The sequence below is a fragment of the Penicillium macrosclerotiorum genome (genome assembly GCF_028827735.1).
Source record: "Penicillium macrosclerotiorum strain IBT 26536 chromosome Unknown utg000008l_segment0_segment0, whole genome shotgun sequence".
NCBI classification, from domain to species: domain Eukaryota; kingdom Fungi; phylum Ascomycota; class Eurotiomycetes; order Eurotiales; family Aspergillaceae; genus Penicillium; species Penicillium macrosclerotiorum.
This window is the reverse complement of record NW_026643087.1, coordinates 2441648-2457352: the sequence shown is the minus strand read 5'-3', so window position 1 is coordinate 2457352 and position 15705 is coordinate 2441648. Positions and strand designations below refer to the sequence as shown.

The 15705-nt window shown below is 49.0% G+C and overlaps 6 protein-coding genes across 6 annotated transcripts; 3 read left to right on the top strand and 3 right to left on the bottom strand.

The window, feature by feature from the left end:
• Window positions 1-83: 83 nt before the first annotated feature.
• N7462_009070 (uncharacterized protein) lies at window positions 84-812 on the bottom strand (the record flags this gene model as incomplete). The annotated part of the gene is made up of 2 exons (XM_057080784.1): window positions 84-491; window positions 561-812. 2 exons carry the CDS (start codon window positions 810-812, stop codon window positions 84-86), a joined length of 660 nt encoding a protein of 219 aa, XP_056931112.1.
• Window positions 813-1498: 686 nt separating this feature from the next.
• On the bottom strand, window positions 1499-3194 carry N7462_009069 (putative F-box protein (Pof7); the record flags this gene model as incomplete). Its single annotated transcript, XM_057080783.1, has 2 exons — window positions 1499-2725; window positions 2784-3194. The coding sequence occupies 2 exons, from the start codon at window positions 3192-3194 to the stop codon at window positions 1499-1501; spliced, it is 1638 nt and encodes a 545-aa protein (XP_056931111.1).
• A 353-nt stretch (window positions 3195-3547) lies between these two features.
• N7462_009068 (putative mitochondrial carrier protein) lies at window positions 3548-4991 on the top strand (the record flags this gene model as incomplete). The annotated part of the gene is made up of 2 exons (XM_057080782.1): window positions 3548-3809; window positions 3874-4991. 2 exons carry the CDS (start codon window positions 3548-3550, stop codon window positions 4989-4991), a joined length of 1380 nt encoding a protein of 459 aa, XP_056931110.1.
• A 1372-nt stretch (window positions 4992-6363) lies between these two features.
• On the top strand, window positions 6364-10206 carry N7462_009067 (uncharacterized protein; the record flags this gene model as incomplete). Its single annotated transcript, XM_057080781.1, has 8 exons — window positions 6364-6431; window positions 6483-7820; window positions 7886-8279; window positions 8339-8347; window positions 8405-9034; window positions 9097-9130; window positions 9181-9750; window positions 9806-10206. The coding sequence occupies 8 exons, from the start codon at window positions 6364-6366 to the stop codon at window positions 10204-10206; spliced, it is 3444 nt and encodes a 1147-aa protein (XP_056931109.1).
• A 1915-nt stretch (window positions 10207-12121) lies between these two features.
• N7462_009066 (uncharacterized protein) lies at window positions 12122-12655 on the bottom strand (the record flags this gene model as incomplete). Its single annotated transcript, XM_057080780.1, has 3 exons — window positions 12122-12151; window positions 12208-12421; window positions 12480-12655. The coding sequence occupies 3 exons, from the start codon at window positions 12653-12655 to the stop codon at window positions 12122-12124; spliced, it is 420 nt and encodes a 139-aa protein (XP_056931108.1).
• Window positions 12656-14751: 2096 nt separating this feature from the next.
• On the top strand, window positions 14752-15221 carry N7462_009065 (uncharacterized protein; the record flags this gene model as incomplete). The annotated part of the gene is made up of 3 exons (XM_057080779.1): window positions 14752-14767; window positions 14816-14990; window positions 15044-15221. 3 exons carry the CDS (start codon window positions 14752-14754, stop codon window positions 15219-15221), a joined length of 369 nt encoding a protein of 122 aa, XP_056931107.1.
• Window positions 15222-15705: the final 484 nt, after the last annotated feature.

Sequence of the window (15705 nt, the reverse complement as noted above, 5' to 3'; positions counted from 1 at the left end):
CATGATTATATAGCAGCTTTCCGCGCCACATGCCGACACATAAAATTCATAATTCTACCCATTTCATTCTAACGGGATCTAATTTAAGTCGAGTCGATCTTGATAAAGGTCCTGAACTCTCCATCCAGCAAGGCATCGCCCGTCTGTGGGTCTGCGCTGCCCGGTCCAAGCAACCGGACCAACCAGTAAGGCTTACCACCACTGCCGGCCGAGCCAGACTGGAGCTGGACACCCCAGGTGGTAACATTATGCGCACCGAGGAAAATTCCTTCCTGCTTGACGCCACTAACGTAGTGGTTGTATGCCTGAATAGGCAGGCTGTACTGGCCGAGGCCCCACATGAGCTGCGCGGAGTAGGGCATGTCAGTGATGTTGACGGACTTCCACTGGTAGCCGCTCACGCCGGAGGGCACGTAGGACTCGAAGGAAGTAGTGGCGTCGTTGCAGCGGAGCGGGCTTTTGGCAAGATCATTTTCTGACACGATGGCGATCTGGCATGAGGATTAGCTGAGATCATTAGGGTGCGGAATGAGGTTGTGTTTCGGGTGAGGACTCCTTACAAAACCACGCTGGACGCTTGTGTCGCCCTGTTGCAGAAAATAAACAGACGTACTACCAAAGCCCTCCATGGTACAGCTGTGGTCTGCGGCAGTGGTATTGACGCATTGGTTAACCTCAACAACCCAGGGACCGGCCATGCCAGTGGAGGCATCGTAGGCCGGGAGGCTGGAGCAACCGCCCTGGACCTGAACCGGTTCTACAGTCGCTGCATAGGCAGCAGCCAGAATAGAAAGTGCGGCTATAAGATGCATTCTGAGTCCAAAGCAAAGCAGAGGAGTATACTTCGTTTGACCAGTATGTCAATTCAGCGGTTTTGCAGCATCCAGAGCCTGGTATTTATATCCACAGTAGAGCCGCAGCTCCTCATTTCGGGATCCGAGGTGGACCCATGTTTCTTCTCAACAACTTCGTTCTCTGGACAATCATAGCAGTATTCAGCATGAGACATCCTGGGCGATTGATGATTTGGGGTCCAGACCGGCACCCCGGAAGAACTTAAGGCAGTTGAGGAGCCCAGCCTCGTCTTAGCGCATAGTGCGGGTCCGCGATATCTTGGCTCCAGGCTGCTGTTCCAATCAAAGGAGCACCGGAGCCATCGGACCCTGACAGGAAGGGCGGGCCCGTGAAAACACTTGTTCTTAGTTGGAGTATGCAGGATTGAACTAGGCGACGAGATGCACTATTCGGGGTTCTTAACCGGATGTAACACGGTGTCCCCTCTACGCGAATGCTACCTTGAGATGACAAGTAGGGTGAGAACAAACAGGCTACAAGCAGGACGCTACAACGCAAATAGAAGTCAGGAATGAGCCGCATGTACGTGCCCCGCACTATGGCTAGGTTTATTTGTATGTGACAACCGAGTTCGTCGGTTGTCTCTATGGGAGATGTAACTGTCTTAAATTCGTCGAGTCATAAATCGTCGGCATTTATCATGTCAGTCTAAGCCCCAGCCTCGGACTCGTCGGAACACATAGGCTCGATAGTTGCGCATGCCAAACTCACTCCAGTCATCGGTGATCTTGTTGTAGCTCCAGAAGCCCCGCCACATGAGTTTGGTATTTTGCGACGGGTTCACATGGGACTTGGAAGCGGATGGAGACCGGAGAGAGAGGTGCATCGTATAAATGTATTTAGAATCCACCCCTTCCGTTTCCACGACGATGTCTCGCGGGTCAAATGATTCCGCAGTCTGGTTGGGAATAGACGGGGTCAATTGCTCTTCGGTTGCGGGTTCTGAAGGCTCAATAGGTGGGGTCAAGTGCCAGCGACCACGAAGGCCATATTTTAAGGCCGCCATCGCTACCGGTGGGACAGGCTCAGTCGCCCCTGAGAGTGACTTGCCCTGCTCCAATGGCTGGCGCTGATGCTGTCTATGGGGTGGAGCCCGAGCAGCCATTACATTTTCTCTGCTGATATGAGGAACCACGTCCACCGGTTCTGTGGTGGAAAGAAGGGACACTAGAGATCCATCGGGATAGAATCGCAGATAGCGATAGTACGTCACAATGTGAATGGGACTATTCCATGACACATTTTGGAACGATGATGTTGCACCTGCACGGGTATAGTTGACCGTGCTAATGTAAACCCCGGTAAACCGTATTCGAGGGTAAGATTGGAACACGTCCTTCCATGAGGATAGAGGCTTGGGGATCTCAGCGGCTATATCACTTGGAAATGGGGTGTACTGATTGCCGCTCAGTGTATAAATAGGACCCCCGAGGACATCGCAGACAAAGGAGTAGTGCATTCCTTGGAATCCAAACTGGGGCCGTTGGCAGATCCGTTTCCAAATATGTTGCTCGTGCGCAAAATGATATGCTAATCGCTTGCACACCAAGGCCATCCGGCCAAATGTTGCCGGATCCCGCGTCGCCACATGGCGCAGAATCTCCACGATAACCTCAGACGGAACATTGCCTATCGGACAAGGCGGAGGGGGTGTGTTTTCGATGAGAGGATCGGCTTGAGGGATCGGAAGATGCGCGAAGGACTCGATTAGGGCGGGCGTTGGGATGAATTCGCCATCTGTAGGCGCCGGGGCAGTCACGGGTGCAGGTGCATCAGGCGCGCCGGGTGCATTGGGTGCAGGCTGGGCAGGCTTCTTCCAAACATGGGCAAAATGCTTGTTCCGATAGCTCTTGTCGACACTCGAATCAAGCTACTTGAAAATGAGTACATTACCGATATTATGAGCAAAAGAAAGCAAAAAATCTCACCCGGTATGCCTTGCGGTAGTGCTGGAGACTATCCCCCAGGTTGCCCGCTGCTTCCTTCTCGACGGCTCGTTCGAAATGCTCAAGAGCCGAATCAGGCTCCTGTTGGGCACGACGGGTGAATCCGTCTTCATCGTGATCCTCTTCCTCCTCCTCTGGTGCCACATTCAACTGGCCCACCTGCTGTGCCAGTTCTTCCGGGTCGAATGAAGCCGGCGGGGGCCCCTCCTCCTCCAGGTCTTTGCGGTCAGATCCAGCATGACGCGTTGGCGGCAGTCGCTCTGGCGGGACCGGAGAGGGGACTGAAAGCGTGGAAGGAGGGGCAAGAGCAGCAGATGCCCTTGGTTTGGATCGACGAGCAACCTCTTCGCGCCACTCACGACGAAAGGACTCGAGCTCGGCGTTGTCTTCCATGGCGGGAGGGGCCACACAAGTCCGGTGTCGGAGATCGATCAATCTGATAAGCCCACCGAGGGGTTCCACCGAGCGAGCAGATCGGAGAAAGAAACGTTGGGAGGAGGGGCTATACAAGGATCGCCGCGGTTGCCATTGATCGGGAGGTTGTGTTGTACCGACCTGGTCCTCGTTTCTCCAGAGGTGAAGGGAGGTTGAAGATTGAAGGGAAGGACGCTTATCTCCGCCCGCCGCCACCCGCAAAACCCCGAAAATCTTCCTTGTCAGTGACGCATCTTTCTTCCATCTTCCCCTCCCCCTTCGCATTACCAGCAATCGCCTCCCGTCAACAGAAGTCGGTGTGTACCGACTAAATGCCGACCGGGCTGGATCTCTCATCCCCTTCAAATCAGTCTGGCGTGCCCAGGAGCGAGTTTGGGTCTGAGATCAACTCCGCACCGGGGCCGTTATGGACTTCTCATTTTGACGATTCTACTACAATGGCGGCTTCAGCAGGAACACGTGCAGTTCCTGCGATGAACGCCTCTTCATCTCCTGCTCCTCTTCCCGACAATATTTCTGTCGGCCAGCGTATGGTGTCAGCGACGGCGGGGAACGTCTTAACTGGTCTACTAGGTGAGCTTCTTCTAGCTAGCAGCAAGGTACTCACTCATATGAACCCCACGCTGATTGTTTCCAGTCACTCCTTTAGATGTGGTTCGAGTCCGGCTACAATCCCAATCTGTAGTCTCCAACGCCACTCCGTACACGACACATACTACAGCGGCGTTTAAGAACGCCCCTCCGAATCTCGGAATTACGGCCTGTTGTCGGGAAGTCTTTTGGGTCGGAGATAATGCGCAAATGTGTATGCTTGGCCCACAAGGCGCTATCGGAACACAGGCACACCCGGCTATCGACTGCGCGGTGGAAGAGACTCAGCGGCGGACCTTTACCTCGACTCTGGACGGACTTCGGAAAATCGCTCGGAATGAAGGCGTATGGACATTATGGCGCGGGTTGAGCCCGACACTCATGATGGGTGTCCCCGCCAACATAATCTATTTCGCGGGGTATGACTGGTTGCGCGCTGATGACCGCAGTCCGATCAAACAGAACATCGCCGATGTCTACGCGCCATTCGTAGCGGGCGCCATTGCTCGAACCGCGGCCGCCTCAGCGACTAGCCCGGTAGAAATGTTCCGGACTCGTCTCCAGGCGACTCCTGGCCATGGTGCGGGTCATTTCAAGGCCACCTTGGAGGGATTGTATCAAATGACCCAAGTGCGAGGGTATACTTCTTTGTGGCGAGGGCTGTCGCTCACAATGTGGCGCGATGTGCCCTTCTCTGGTCTGTACTGGTGGGGGTATGAAAAGGTGAAGGAGGCCCTCGAGACTTCGCGCCAGCATACGCCGCATCTCCACGGCTCGGAAGCGGAACCACCTTCCAGCACAACAGCCTTCCTTGAAAGCTTCATTGCCGGTGCAACCTCCGGATCCGTGGCGGCATTAGTCACCACTCCCTTCGACGTGGGCAAGACACGACAGCAAGTATTCCGACATATGGACGACCATGTTCCTCCTAAAGCCGGCTCCCGTCCTACCCTTCCCCCTAAAACCATTATCCCTGAACAGCTCTCCCTACCACGTTTTCTCCTTCATATCCTCCGCGAAGAGGGTATGGCTGGCCTCTTTAGTGGCTGGGGAGCCCGCTGCCTGAAAGTGGCTCCGGCCTGCGCTATCATGATCTCGACCTATGAGCTCGGCAAGCGTATGGCCCGCGAGGTCAACGAACGGCGGCATCCGGAGAGCTCCTAAACTCTACTATGTACTTCTATCCTGCATGCGATCAGGCCCTGATCGCCATCTCTCAACTCTCACTCTCCATTCTCGAGTCTATTCCGGTTTCTGTCTGCTCGTTTTCGGCGTCCATGTCTTGATGATACCGCATCAGCCAAATATTAGAGAACTGTGTGCATTGGTTATTTTTTTCTGTTTCTATTTTCATTTTTTATGTTTCTCATGGCTTTCGACTCCTTGTTAATTCCTGGGCATGGTTGGGGTGGTTTTTTCCGTTATCACAAAAGCGCCCATCTGCTGTACATATTAATCCTCCCAGCAGCATTGATTCATAATGTACCACACGTCAGACCATTTCTTTCAAATGCACGGAAGGCCTAACCAGTAAGAAAGGCATCTCAGCTCTAACCAACTGATTCGAGAAGAAAGAAGATCTCCTCTGTCAGTGGGTAATACTGATACGTACAGCCAGATGAGCGTGGCGCATCCAGACTTATATATTAGAGATATGACGAACGTCCTAGTAGTAGCGCATCATGATATCTTACCATCAAGGGACGCCCATGTTGTTATAGTCAGCTTGAAATAGAGTAACTTGTGGTAAGTTCACTCACTACTTAATCTTCTAGATGCTATAGATACTACTCTTTTTGAGCAGCTAAGTGATCCTGTATCAATCGACACTAAATCGCATCCGAAACGGGTTAGAGGGATACGAAGTGACCATGGGTATGGCTTATTTCTTAAGATCTTCATTCTTTACATTGTCATTCTTTTGTTGCAAGAAATGAGACAAGACGAAAAAAGTCCCATCCAGATAAAAATGGCTATTTTCTCCATACTCTTTTAGTAACTCTCAAAGTCTATCAACGTGTAACCATGCGCGGACACATATTATCACACGGAGAGAAAATACTTATTCCTATATGAATAAAACCATGCCTCTCTTGCCATGTTGACGAAGGTTTATGGCCTACTTAGGGGGCTCAGTGATGAGCCCAGATCGCCACAGTGAGCAAATGGCGGAAGAGGGACTCCGATGCATAGATAATGACAATGTCAATAGGTTCACCCCTCCGTTTGCCCTCGATCCCCGTATAACAATAGACTAGACCCGATTGTGATCAAGGGCTGCATATTCTGCTTGAACGCCCCGTGCCCGGGTGATGTGCATTGACTCACGGGATCAGCGGGCACAGCCAACTCGCCTTCAGGGCCAACCAGCGGGAGCCGAGAGGGAACGCGCCCGCGCAGATGATCGCGACATGAGGCTGAAAAAAAAGCCCAGCGTTCGGGTTAAAGATGGCCTCCGGTCCAGCTGAAATCGCACTTCTTTTTCTCCGCTGAATCCTTCGTGGACTGGGATTGCATGCCAGGTCCCGAAGCCACGATGCTGCCAACGTCACCCACCGGCGCGTGGTTCGAGCATGTCATCGCCGCGGAGAAGACCAATGTGGAGTAAGCGAGTCGGACCCTGCGACCGGGAGCTGGTCACTGACGTTGGAACAGTATAGTTGCGATTCCACCCATCGGCGCAAACCACCAAAAAGCATGGACAGCGCAGAATTCAACATCTCCCTGGATCAGCACGTTATTGATCAGGCGCATGCCGCGGGCGCGGGTGCTGTTGTACAACCATGGGGACCTGCGGGAGCACGATAAAATCGATGACTTGGGTCAGCGGCTGCTTAATACGCTGCTGGACGAACGCAAGCAGGACAGCAGACGTCGTCCGCTCTTTTTCTTGTGTCACAGCACCGGCGGGCTCGTGGCCAAGGCGTGTCTGGCGCTGGCGTCACGGGCCGAGCCGAGCCAGGCTATCCTGACCAGCTGCCATGGCATCGCCTTCTTCGCGACTCCTCACCAAGGTTCGACCTATCTCTCCGCGGATGAGTATGGCCCGAGCATCCGGCGGCTCTTGCATTTAGACCACGAGATCCCACTGTCATTACGAGAGCAGTTTCGGCCGCGGCAAGAAAGACTATGGCATCTCTCCAACCAGTTCAAAGCGTTGTCCGCGGACATGAAAGTCTGGTCGTTCCTGGAGACCTTGGATTCGACGTTACATGTGATGGACATGGAGACTGGGAACACGATGGAGTTCCATGCTCCAATCACGTCCATCATATCTGGATTGCTAGGTATTGAACACGAGAATGAAATCCCTTTGGCGACTGATCACGTCGGGACGGCATGCTTCCAAGGCCAAGAAACAGCACAAGAACAATTTCTGATGGAACTGGGAGAGGCGGTTGGCCTTGCTGTCGAATTATCAACGCATATGGACACTCCTCTTCGTGTAGAAGGAGAGGTCATGGTGCAAATCAATGGTTTCTTTGAGGATACAGCCCTTGGGGTCAGTGATGAAAGCCCCCTGAAACTATGGTCCACACGAGTATCACTGGAAGATTATCTGGCCCGAGGCCCGTCAACGTGTCTACGAGAAAGACTCAAACGTGTACAGCCTGGAGGATTAGATGATTCGTCCTTAAGCAGTTTTGACAGTCGATACCCTTCCTCCCACCAGGCCCCAGGGCCAGATGAGCACGCCCAGGATCCAGAACAAGATCACCAAATAGCCCCCCATCAGAAGGATCCTAGACAGTCAAGGCCCTCTATGAGACGGGGAGAAAGCTTCCCAGATCCAGCACCCCAATCCCCAACGATACATATCACGGAAGCTGCGATGGATGGATACTTTGATCGCAGCACGAGTGAGAGTCCCCCACCACCCCGAGAACGGAAACGCGCGAGTTCTATTGCAAAAGCCCTGGGATTAGCACCCCTTGACTCTCACAAGCGCAATGCATCAGATGGCAGCTCGCAGACTAGTAGTTCTCGTCCCTCGTAAGACTTTCAAGCACAATCCCCTCCATCAGGATCACATGTATACTCACCATCCAGCGGATTAGTTCTCCCTCGCCGCATCAAGCAGGCTTTTTATCGATCCCATCATCCACCCGGGACCGTATTAACCAAAACGCTGAAGCTCGCGACATCCCTCGTTCCGTTCCTCGTTTTGATCAACCAGAACCCGATACCGAAAAACTCCTGTGGATTCATGTCCCCTACACACATACCGGATGGGTGTCGCAAGTGATCCGTCGGGCATGTAAAGATCGCCATGAGCCAAATTTCCTGAGGAAATTTATCAATGAAGAAAACTGGTATCTACTATTAAACAGGGCCCGCCACAGGGAGCCGCATGCTCGCTTCGTCCGTCCGAAATGCATCCATTCACGTCAAATGGATGTATCGCAAGGGAATGAAGGAGGGGCATCAGATGATCCTCAACTAGCACTCTATGTAAGTCTACATTTCCTGCACATCTTCTTGGGGTAACTATGCTAATTTTCGTTGTGCAGACACCTTACGTGGGTAACCATGTTTCTTAAATCTTCGTTTGTCTGCTAATATTAATCTTTCAATAGCTTCACTGGGACAGATACCGCAACCTAATTCAACGCCGCCAGGTAGTCGAAGATCGACTGCGCCAAGGACGATCAAGACCTGTTCCAAACCGGGTTGCAAAATCCAGTCTTGAAGCCCAGCTCATTTGGCAGTATCTTGGGTCCGAGCCGCCGATCCACTTCCGTCGGACACTCGATCAATATGGATACCCAAATCTGCGATCCACTGTCGCTCGTGATGACGATCAGATGCTTTGGAAACGAACCCGCAAGCCAAGTCGCATAGATGACCAACTTAAGAAATATCTGGAGGCCAGCCAGGATGACCCGGAAGAAGGCGACGCTATAGACTTTATGGACGGGAATGTGTTGATGGTTGACCAGCTTTGGCTGTGGATTGTGGACCAGAAAACCGTCATAACATTCTTCCCGAACCAGGAGGCGACTACATCCGAAGGCAAATTATTTGAGCAAACCAATCTGCATAGCAGCATTTATAATGAGCTGAATGGCGACTTGGCGCGGCGTTTTGAGACAGCTGGTGATCTTGCGGCTCTGATCATGCTGCATGCTACAACTGTTCTACTTGACAAAACTTTACACCATGACCTACAAGTCCTTCGCATCTTCGAAGAGTCTATCAGTATCTTGGTTCGTTCCATGATCCCTGTGAGTTCTATCGTCAACCAACTAATCGCCACTCGTATGGGCAGACCGAATCTGTGACGAAATCATTCAAGCGATTCCGTAATCGCGGCTTCACGAATCGACCGGCTGATCATGATCTAACGGCGGAGGGAAAATGATGACGGCTGCCCAACTTGACGCTCGAGACCGCCAAACTGCGCGCCGTAATCGTGACGATCTATCGGTGCTTTTAGAATTACGAGACATAGAAGACGAATTATCAACTATATTAAAACTTCTCGACCAACAGGATACTGTGATGAAGAGCATGATGAAATACTTTGATCGCAAAGGGTGTGGTAAGGTCTTTCTGGATGCAGCTCAAATGCGGATCGACGAGTACCGTACCCAGATTGGCGATATGAAGGAAAACAGCCATCTTGCGCAGAAGGCCGTTGAGACCCTCCTCGACCTTAAACAGAAGCAGGCCAATGTCGATGAATCAAAGATGGCACGATGGCAGGCAGAAGAAACTCAAAACCAATCCCGATCTCTAATGGTTTTCACTATATTCACAGTAATGTACGGAAACGCTTTCTGCGGTGGTACCATCTCGTATATGGCTAATTTGTGCAGCTTTCTTCCACTGTCTTTCTTCACCTCTTTATTTGGTATCAATGCTCGCGAATGGAGCGGGACCGAACAAAATCTCACGTTGGCAGAGATGGCAGAAATTGCTGGTAAGGACGCTTCTCGCGGAATTTGTTGACTGTGCTAATATAATCGTCATCTCAGCACCTGCCTCGTTTGCTATAATATTAATAGCTTTACTTATGGCGTTCAGTGAAAAGCTACGCCAAATTGTGGCCAAATCTCATAAAATCACCAAGGGTTTGCTGTCGGAATTTATTTTTTACCCTGTCAAGGTATTTCTGCACTGGGAGTCATTCAAAGGCAAAATTCCAAGTGTTGTCCCAGCTGAGGATTCAGCCATGCGCAAACGATTTGATAACTACCTTGGATACGGAAACCATCGCATGAATATTGACGAGGACTTTTGGCAACGTCGCGAAGGCGCACGCAGGCCGTTGGAAGAATTGGAGAGAAAGAAACGGAAGCGGGCGAAGTCAATAGGTTGGGGAGAGGCAATCTCTGAGAAAGTGAGACGAGTCAGTCAAGGGGGACTCAATGTATGAACATATGGGTGCTGGCTCTTTTCACTTTCTTTGCATCACCGTCTTTGTGTCCAGGATACAACCTTGGCTTTATGATTATATTGAAATCTATGTGAAAGTTGAATTTAATAATGTAGATTTTAATTGATGCCAGGGCATCCTTTCACCTGCTTTTTATGCACTTTGAATGCTTAATTGTCCAGATCTTCGGGAAATTGGTGTCCCCATTTACACTCTCCCCTCCTAGTGCCAAGGCATGTTAAACGACTTGTGCAATAATATCATGAGAATATCACAGACCTCAACCTTGTATCGTGAAATACCGGGTTATTATATTGTGCTGGCCATATTTTGTAACTGTCCGAGCCGGACGGTGCTATCCCGGAACCCAATAGTTCCCATTCACTCCCTAGAGAACATGCATCTTGGCTGACGACTAATAACAGTGGACAATGCGAGTTGTAACATAGGAGCCTCACCCTTAACGCGAATTCTCGAAGCCCTTCATTCCCAAAAGATGTGCATGCTGACTTTTCCATGATAAACGGACCAAGGCATTGTGGGCTCTCGGCATTTAAGCACCAGCTATGACCACGAGCAATTATGAATATCAGTGTTTTGTCGGAGGAGCTCCATTTTCTGGACCTCACTCGCAACGTTTTCGTCCCTATAAGCTGTAGCCGTGTGTCCAGGCTTCAGAAACCGAATAATCACATCTGGCCATCCATCGCCGAAGCTGAAGCGGAAGTTGAAGTTGAAGTAACCCCTAGGAAAACCAACATAAATTCCGACTCCCCTCCTTCCCAACACTCTGCAATAAAAGCCGCCAGTTCAGCTCTTAAGTCAAAGGCTCTTCTCAACCGAGCCTTGCATTCGTCACCGCCATCGCTACATTGAGTATTATTATAGATTTTTGCAGACAGTCCAGTTTGTTTTCTGTTCTTAACCCCAGTAAGTCAGGTTCCATTCTGATCGACCAATTATAACATAGGCCTCGAGTACCTTCAATTAGATGATTGTTGTTTCCTGCACGGTTGTTATCTCTGTCCAGGGGAATCTCTACAAAAGCCCCTCGCATGAGTATTCTGACAAATACTGCCAGAGCTCCGCACCATCCGCGCCGTGGTTAAACAGTTGATCCGTCAAATTTGTAAGAAGATAGGCAGTTTCATGGTCGGAGTTAGAAGAATACCATCCATTGATCCATTCAAAATTTCTCGCATACCCAGAAAACATGGGTAAATCATCCATCTCAATACCACACCGTGGATGTCCAAGTCGGGTTGCTTCTTCGAACCGTTCACTGAGGCGTTGTAGAACGTGTCGCAAGTCTACTTTTCTCCTGGCGAAGCCTTTGTCCCAGTCATGATCGTTTAAGCAAAGAAGTGACCCAGCTTTGATAATACCCAATGCGCGATTAAGCATGGTGACGAAGGTGAGGGATGGGAAGGTCTCCGGCGGAATCGTCAAGAATAAATCGAGAAGTGTATGCGCACTCTGTAGACATTCCCACATGGTCCTTGATCTGATCAAGATCAGCTCGGCGTCATCGCTTGGGCTGAAGTGGGTTATTGATTCAAACAGTCGGATGCGTATTGCATTATATTTTTCTCGTAAAAGGTCTGAAAACGGTGATTAGTCCCGGTAGGGCAAATCGAGGTAATACCTCTAGTTTGATTGGAACGAATCGGGCAAATTCTTTATATACGTATCGAGTTCATTCTGAGCTGATGCCATGGCTAAGCCTTGGCTCCATTGGAAGGAGACCATATGCGACTTGCCATTCACAGTATCTCGTCTGGTACCGAAAATATTGTCGACACGAGTTGCGATTCGGCGGAGTTGTACAAGATGTACAAGTAATGAGTCAGTGCTGAACTCCTGGTCCTGAAACAATCGTGTGCAGCACCGATCAAGGTAGCTTTTATGTCCAAGCTTATGTCTTCTGCCCATCAACCCGGATAATCTATGGAAGATAAGGGTCAGCATCATTGCGGAAAAGTTATCATTCGAAACACTTACACTGAACTTAGATAGAAAAGCCCAACGATCGGCGCTAGAGTGCAGTGCTTGAGGACGAAGGTCATTTCGGAGACGGGCTGTGTCTTCAACTATAGATCCAAATGCAAGCTCTGGAATATCTGGACAATTTGTGAGTCCTAGATCACCCGCGATTCCTATAGCCAGTTGGAAGAGACTTGTATCGTGGCCGTGCACGTAAAATTGAATGTCCTTCCTAGAAGAGTATCAGAAGTCAGGAAGTGCGCACTAAAGTCGCCGTATACCTCACTCACCATGCTAAGAAAACAAGTATGGCCTGAAGAAGCTCGAGATTTTTGTCCATTAAAACCACAACGCGATGAGCAATATGTCTTCGAAACCATATCTCAAACGACTTATTTGTATATAGAAGAGATGACTTGCAGACCCATAGAATGGTTTTCAGAAGCAACGGGGTTTCCTTGAGCATGAAGGATGCCCTGCACACTGGTAGCGGGACAAAGGGGAATTAATGCACCATTGTGCCCATATAACTTTTAAGAACAAGATCCGCTTCATCCTGTGTCATCTGGTATCCTGGTATTATCTTGACATCATCATAGGGGAGTTGATCTAACTCTGTGCTCGAATAGTCTGCTTCAATTAGTGTCGTCGCGGGTGATGTTTCTGATTTTAGAGGTAGATGCTCGCACCCCCTATTTTCACCCTTTGACTCTTTAGACTTTCGATTTAAGTGGAGAAGAATATCATCAAGCTTCTGTTCAATGACTCTTGCATGACTTGAGATGTTGAAGATTCCAGTCAGTTGCGATCGATTACATAGCGGTAGCCACCTGGACTTCACTCCTTTTTGTTTATGACATCTACACAGGGCCTTCAGCGGAGCCCTAATAAAGCCAAACAAGAATCAGATCTATCAAGAATGCTATGTTTCGTTTCTTCTAAAGAGCTTGTCTTCAAATTACCATATGTTTCTACTTAAGGCCGAAGTGAATGATAAATTCAACCCCCAATTAAGGGGATAGCGGCCGAAGATGGATCAATACAATAGCTATGAAATACTAAGCGTATTTTCGCGTCAAATCTGGACCGTGACTTTTCGAGACTGGTTTTGTTTCGTCAGGGCCTAAACTCGCAGTTTATTGTTCTATAATCAGGTATTTCTATACCGAGTGGCCTAGGTTGTGTTTAATAAGATTCGATACGACAGAGGTATTCATGGCAACGGAACGGCTGAACAGTAGGATATTGGTGCTCGATCGTCCAAATTATTTTAAAGGGATGTGAGACTTCGAGACCCCAATTTTGAGACAAAAAATATATCGCAACTCCGCATCTCCATTCTTCTTCTCTGCATACACCTCTGTCAGTCGACTAAAAAAGAGCATCGATATTTTAGCCTAGTCTTGAAGAAAACTAGGTCTAGTTGAATTCTCAAGCGTACTTCGTCTCTTAGACGGCCTCCTCAACTCAAAAGGATGAAAAGGCATAGGGTCAAACTTCAGCTGTGTTTTCACACATGGAATTTTTGACCAGGGATCTCAATCTGAAATACTTCAAAACTTATCAAAGTAATAGCCCGTGATACGTCCTGCTGCGAGGTGAAGACCTATGTAGTGTCCGGATAAAAGATTTAATTATGACTTCTTCAATAAACCACTATTTATTCACTAATAATCGCATCTTTACAAAAAGCTCGAAAATATCCTTACTTTAGAGATTATTTAAGCTCTGCACCCTGTGCCCATGAATACTGAGGCTATAAATTCCGGATTAAGCTAGTGCGGGAAAGTTTCCGGGAAAACATTGCCGTGCGGCGAGTTATTTCTTGTCAGGGATAACGAAAAGCCAGTTTCGAATTTAAGGTTTTGATTTGAAGGAAATAGTCTTCTTCTGACAATTGGAAACTAAATAACTAAATATCCTTTCCCCAGGTCTCTCAAACAACAAGCCTAGGACTTGGATTCTTGTGCCCGGATGCGTTCCTAGCACCTACTTCTAGCTAGGAGCCGTGCCCCTCTCTATCTTTCTCAATATCAGATATTGACTTCTTTTCTAATCATTCGAGAGAGTTTGATGTTGTATACAGCACTTTATTTATTGTAACAACAACTATGGCGCACATAGCTCAAAGTCTGACTAGAGCCGATTTCGATTGCTCAGAAATGCTCAACGCAGGTAACCCAGACCCACGTTATGTTTACGCTCATGGTTTGTTTTCTGACAGGCATTCAATTCATCAGCTGAGAATTGAATCACTAAGTCCCATCCCAAATCACAATATCAATTAGCTTCCACAAAGTGTGGTGAATCGACTCCTCGCCACGGGTCGTTTTGGCGGTATCAAGGCTTCGGACATTCACGAGGGCCTGCTTGTCAACCCCCAACAAAACCCGATGATGGTGCTCAACAAGCAAAACTCACTTGTGTATATATTTCAGATCTTCATTGAAGGGAAATTGATGCTGACAATAGTAGCTGCGATGTCATTCGTGAGGGGAACATCATGTGTGGTTACAGCTTCAACACTCAGTTCAGTCCGAGCTTCGTAAGCACCTTCGGAACATGTACCCCGGTGCCAGTAAGTCAAATTCTCTTTCATCCAAGTTTAAATGCTTACGCTCATCAGCTACCCCCACGACTCGAATTCCATTATCACGAAGCGCGATGGAGGCGGGTAGCGTAGCCTTGAAGCGATCGGTGTTGACTGGAGGCTGGCGAGATGCGGACTATTGGTGCGACCCTGGACGTGGCTCCGACTCATCGGTCATTAGAGCATACTGCGATGCTCTAGAGCAAATTGCGTAGGTGAGGTCTTTAATCGATTGTCAACATTGCTAACGGAGCTTTGATCCAGTCGCGAGGACCCAGATTTCGCGCAGAAATATGGAACACAGTTCCACCGCCCTTGCGGAACAGGCGAGCTTCTTCAGTCCAATTACAGGGTCACTTCTGGGGCAGCAGATGGCACAACGATGGCAGTAATTCCGGGTTATTATTCGTCTACCGTTCTTCAAGTTAATCGAAACTCCTAGCAAAACACCTCGCACGCTTTGAATTATTTTTAGCTAATTGAATTCTATTTGCTTTTCCTCTTTCTCTGCCCTCTGCATCTCCTTTAAATATCAAAGGACTCCACTTATCGTGGCCATCCGACTCCGGAGCACTTGGACCACTCCTCAGTGCCTGATTATTTCTTGTATACAGACCTGGGTCGACTCTTCGTCAATTCAAGAATCACCTTTTAGGCATCTCTCTTTGCTGCACTCAATTTTTTTGCTTTGTTTCCAGTATTCTTATTGATTGATTCACATTTTTCACGCTTTGCCAGAATTCAATTACCTGACTCTAATCTGGCATGAAAAGGAGATGATGCAACTTGAACAGGTTCAAAAAAGGTTATGATTACATAAGGTGATTGATTACGTCGGTTCCACGGGCTCACCTCAGTTCTCATGTACACCACCACCAGCATGTCGAAATTGAGCCCGAGAGCGCAGAAAAGAAATATTCTATTTA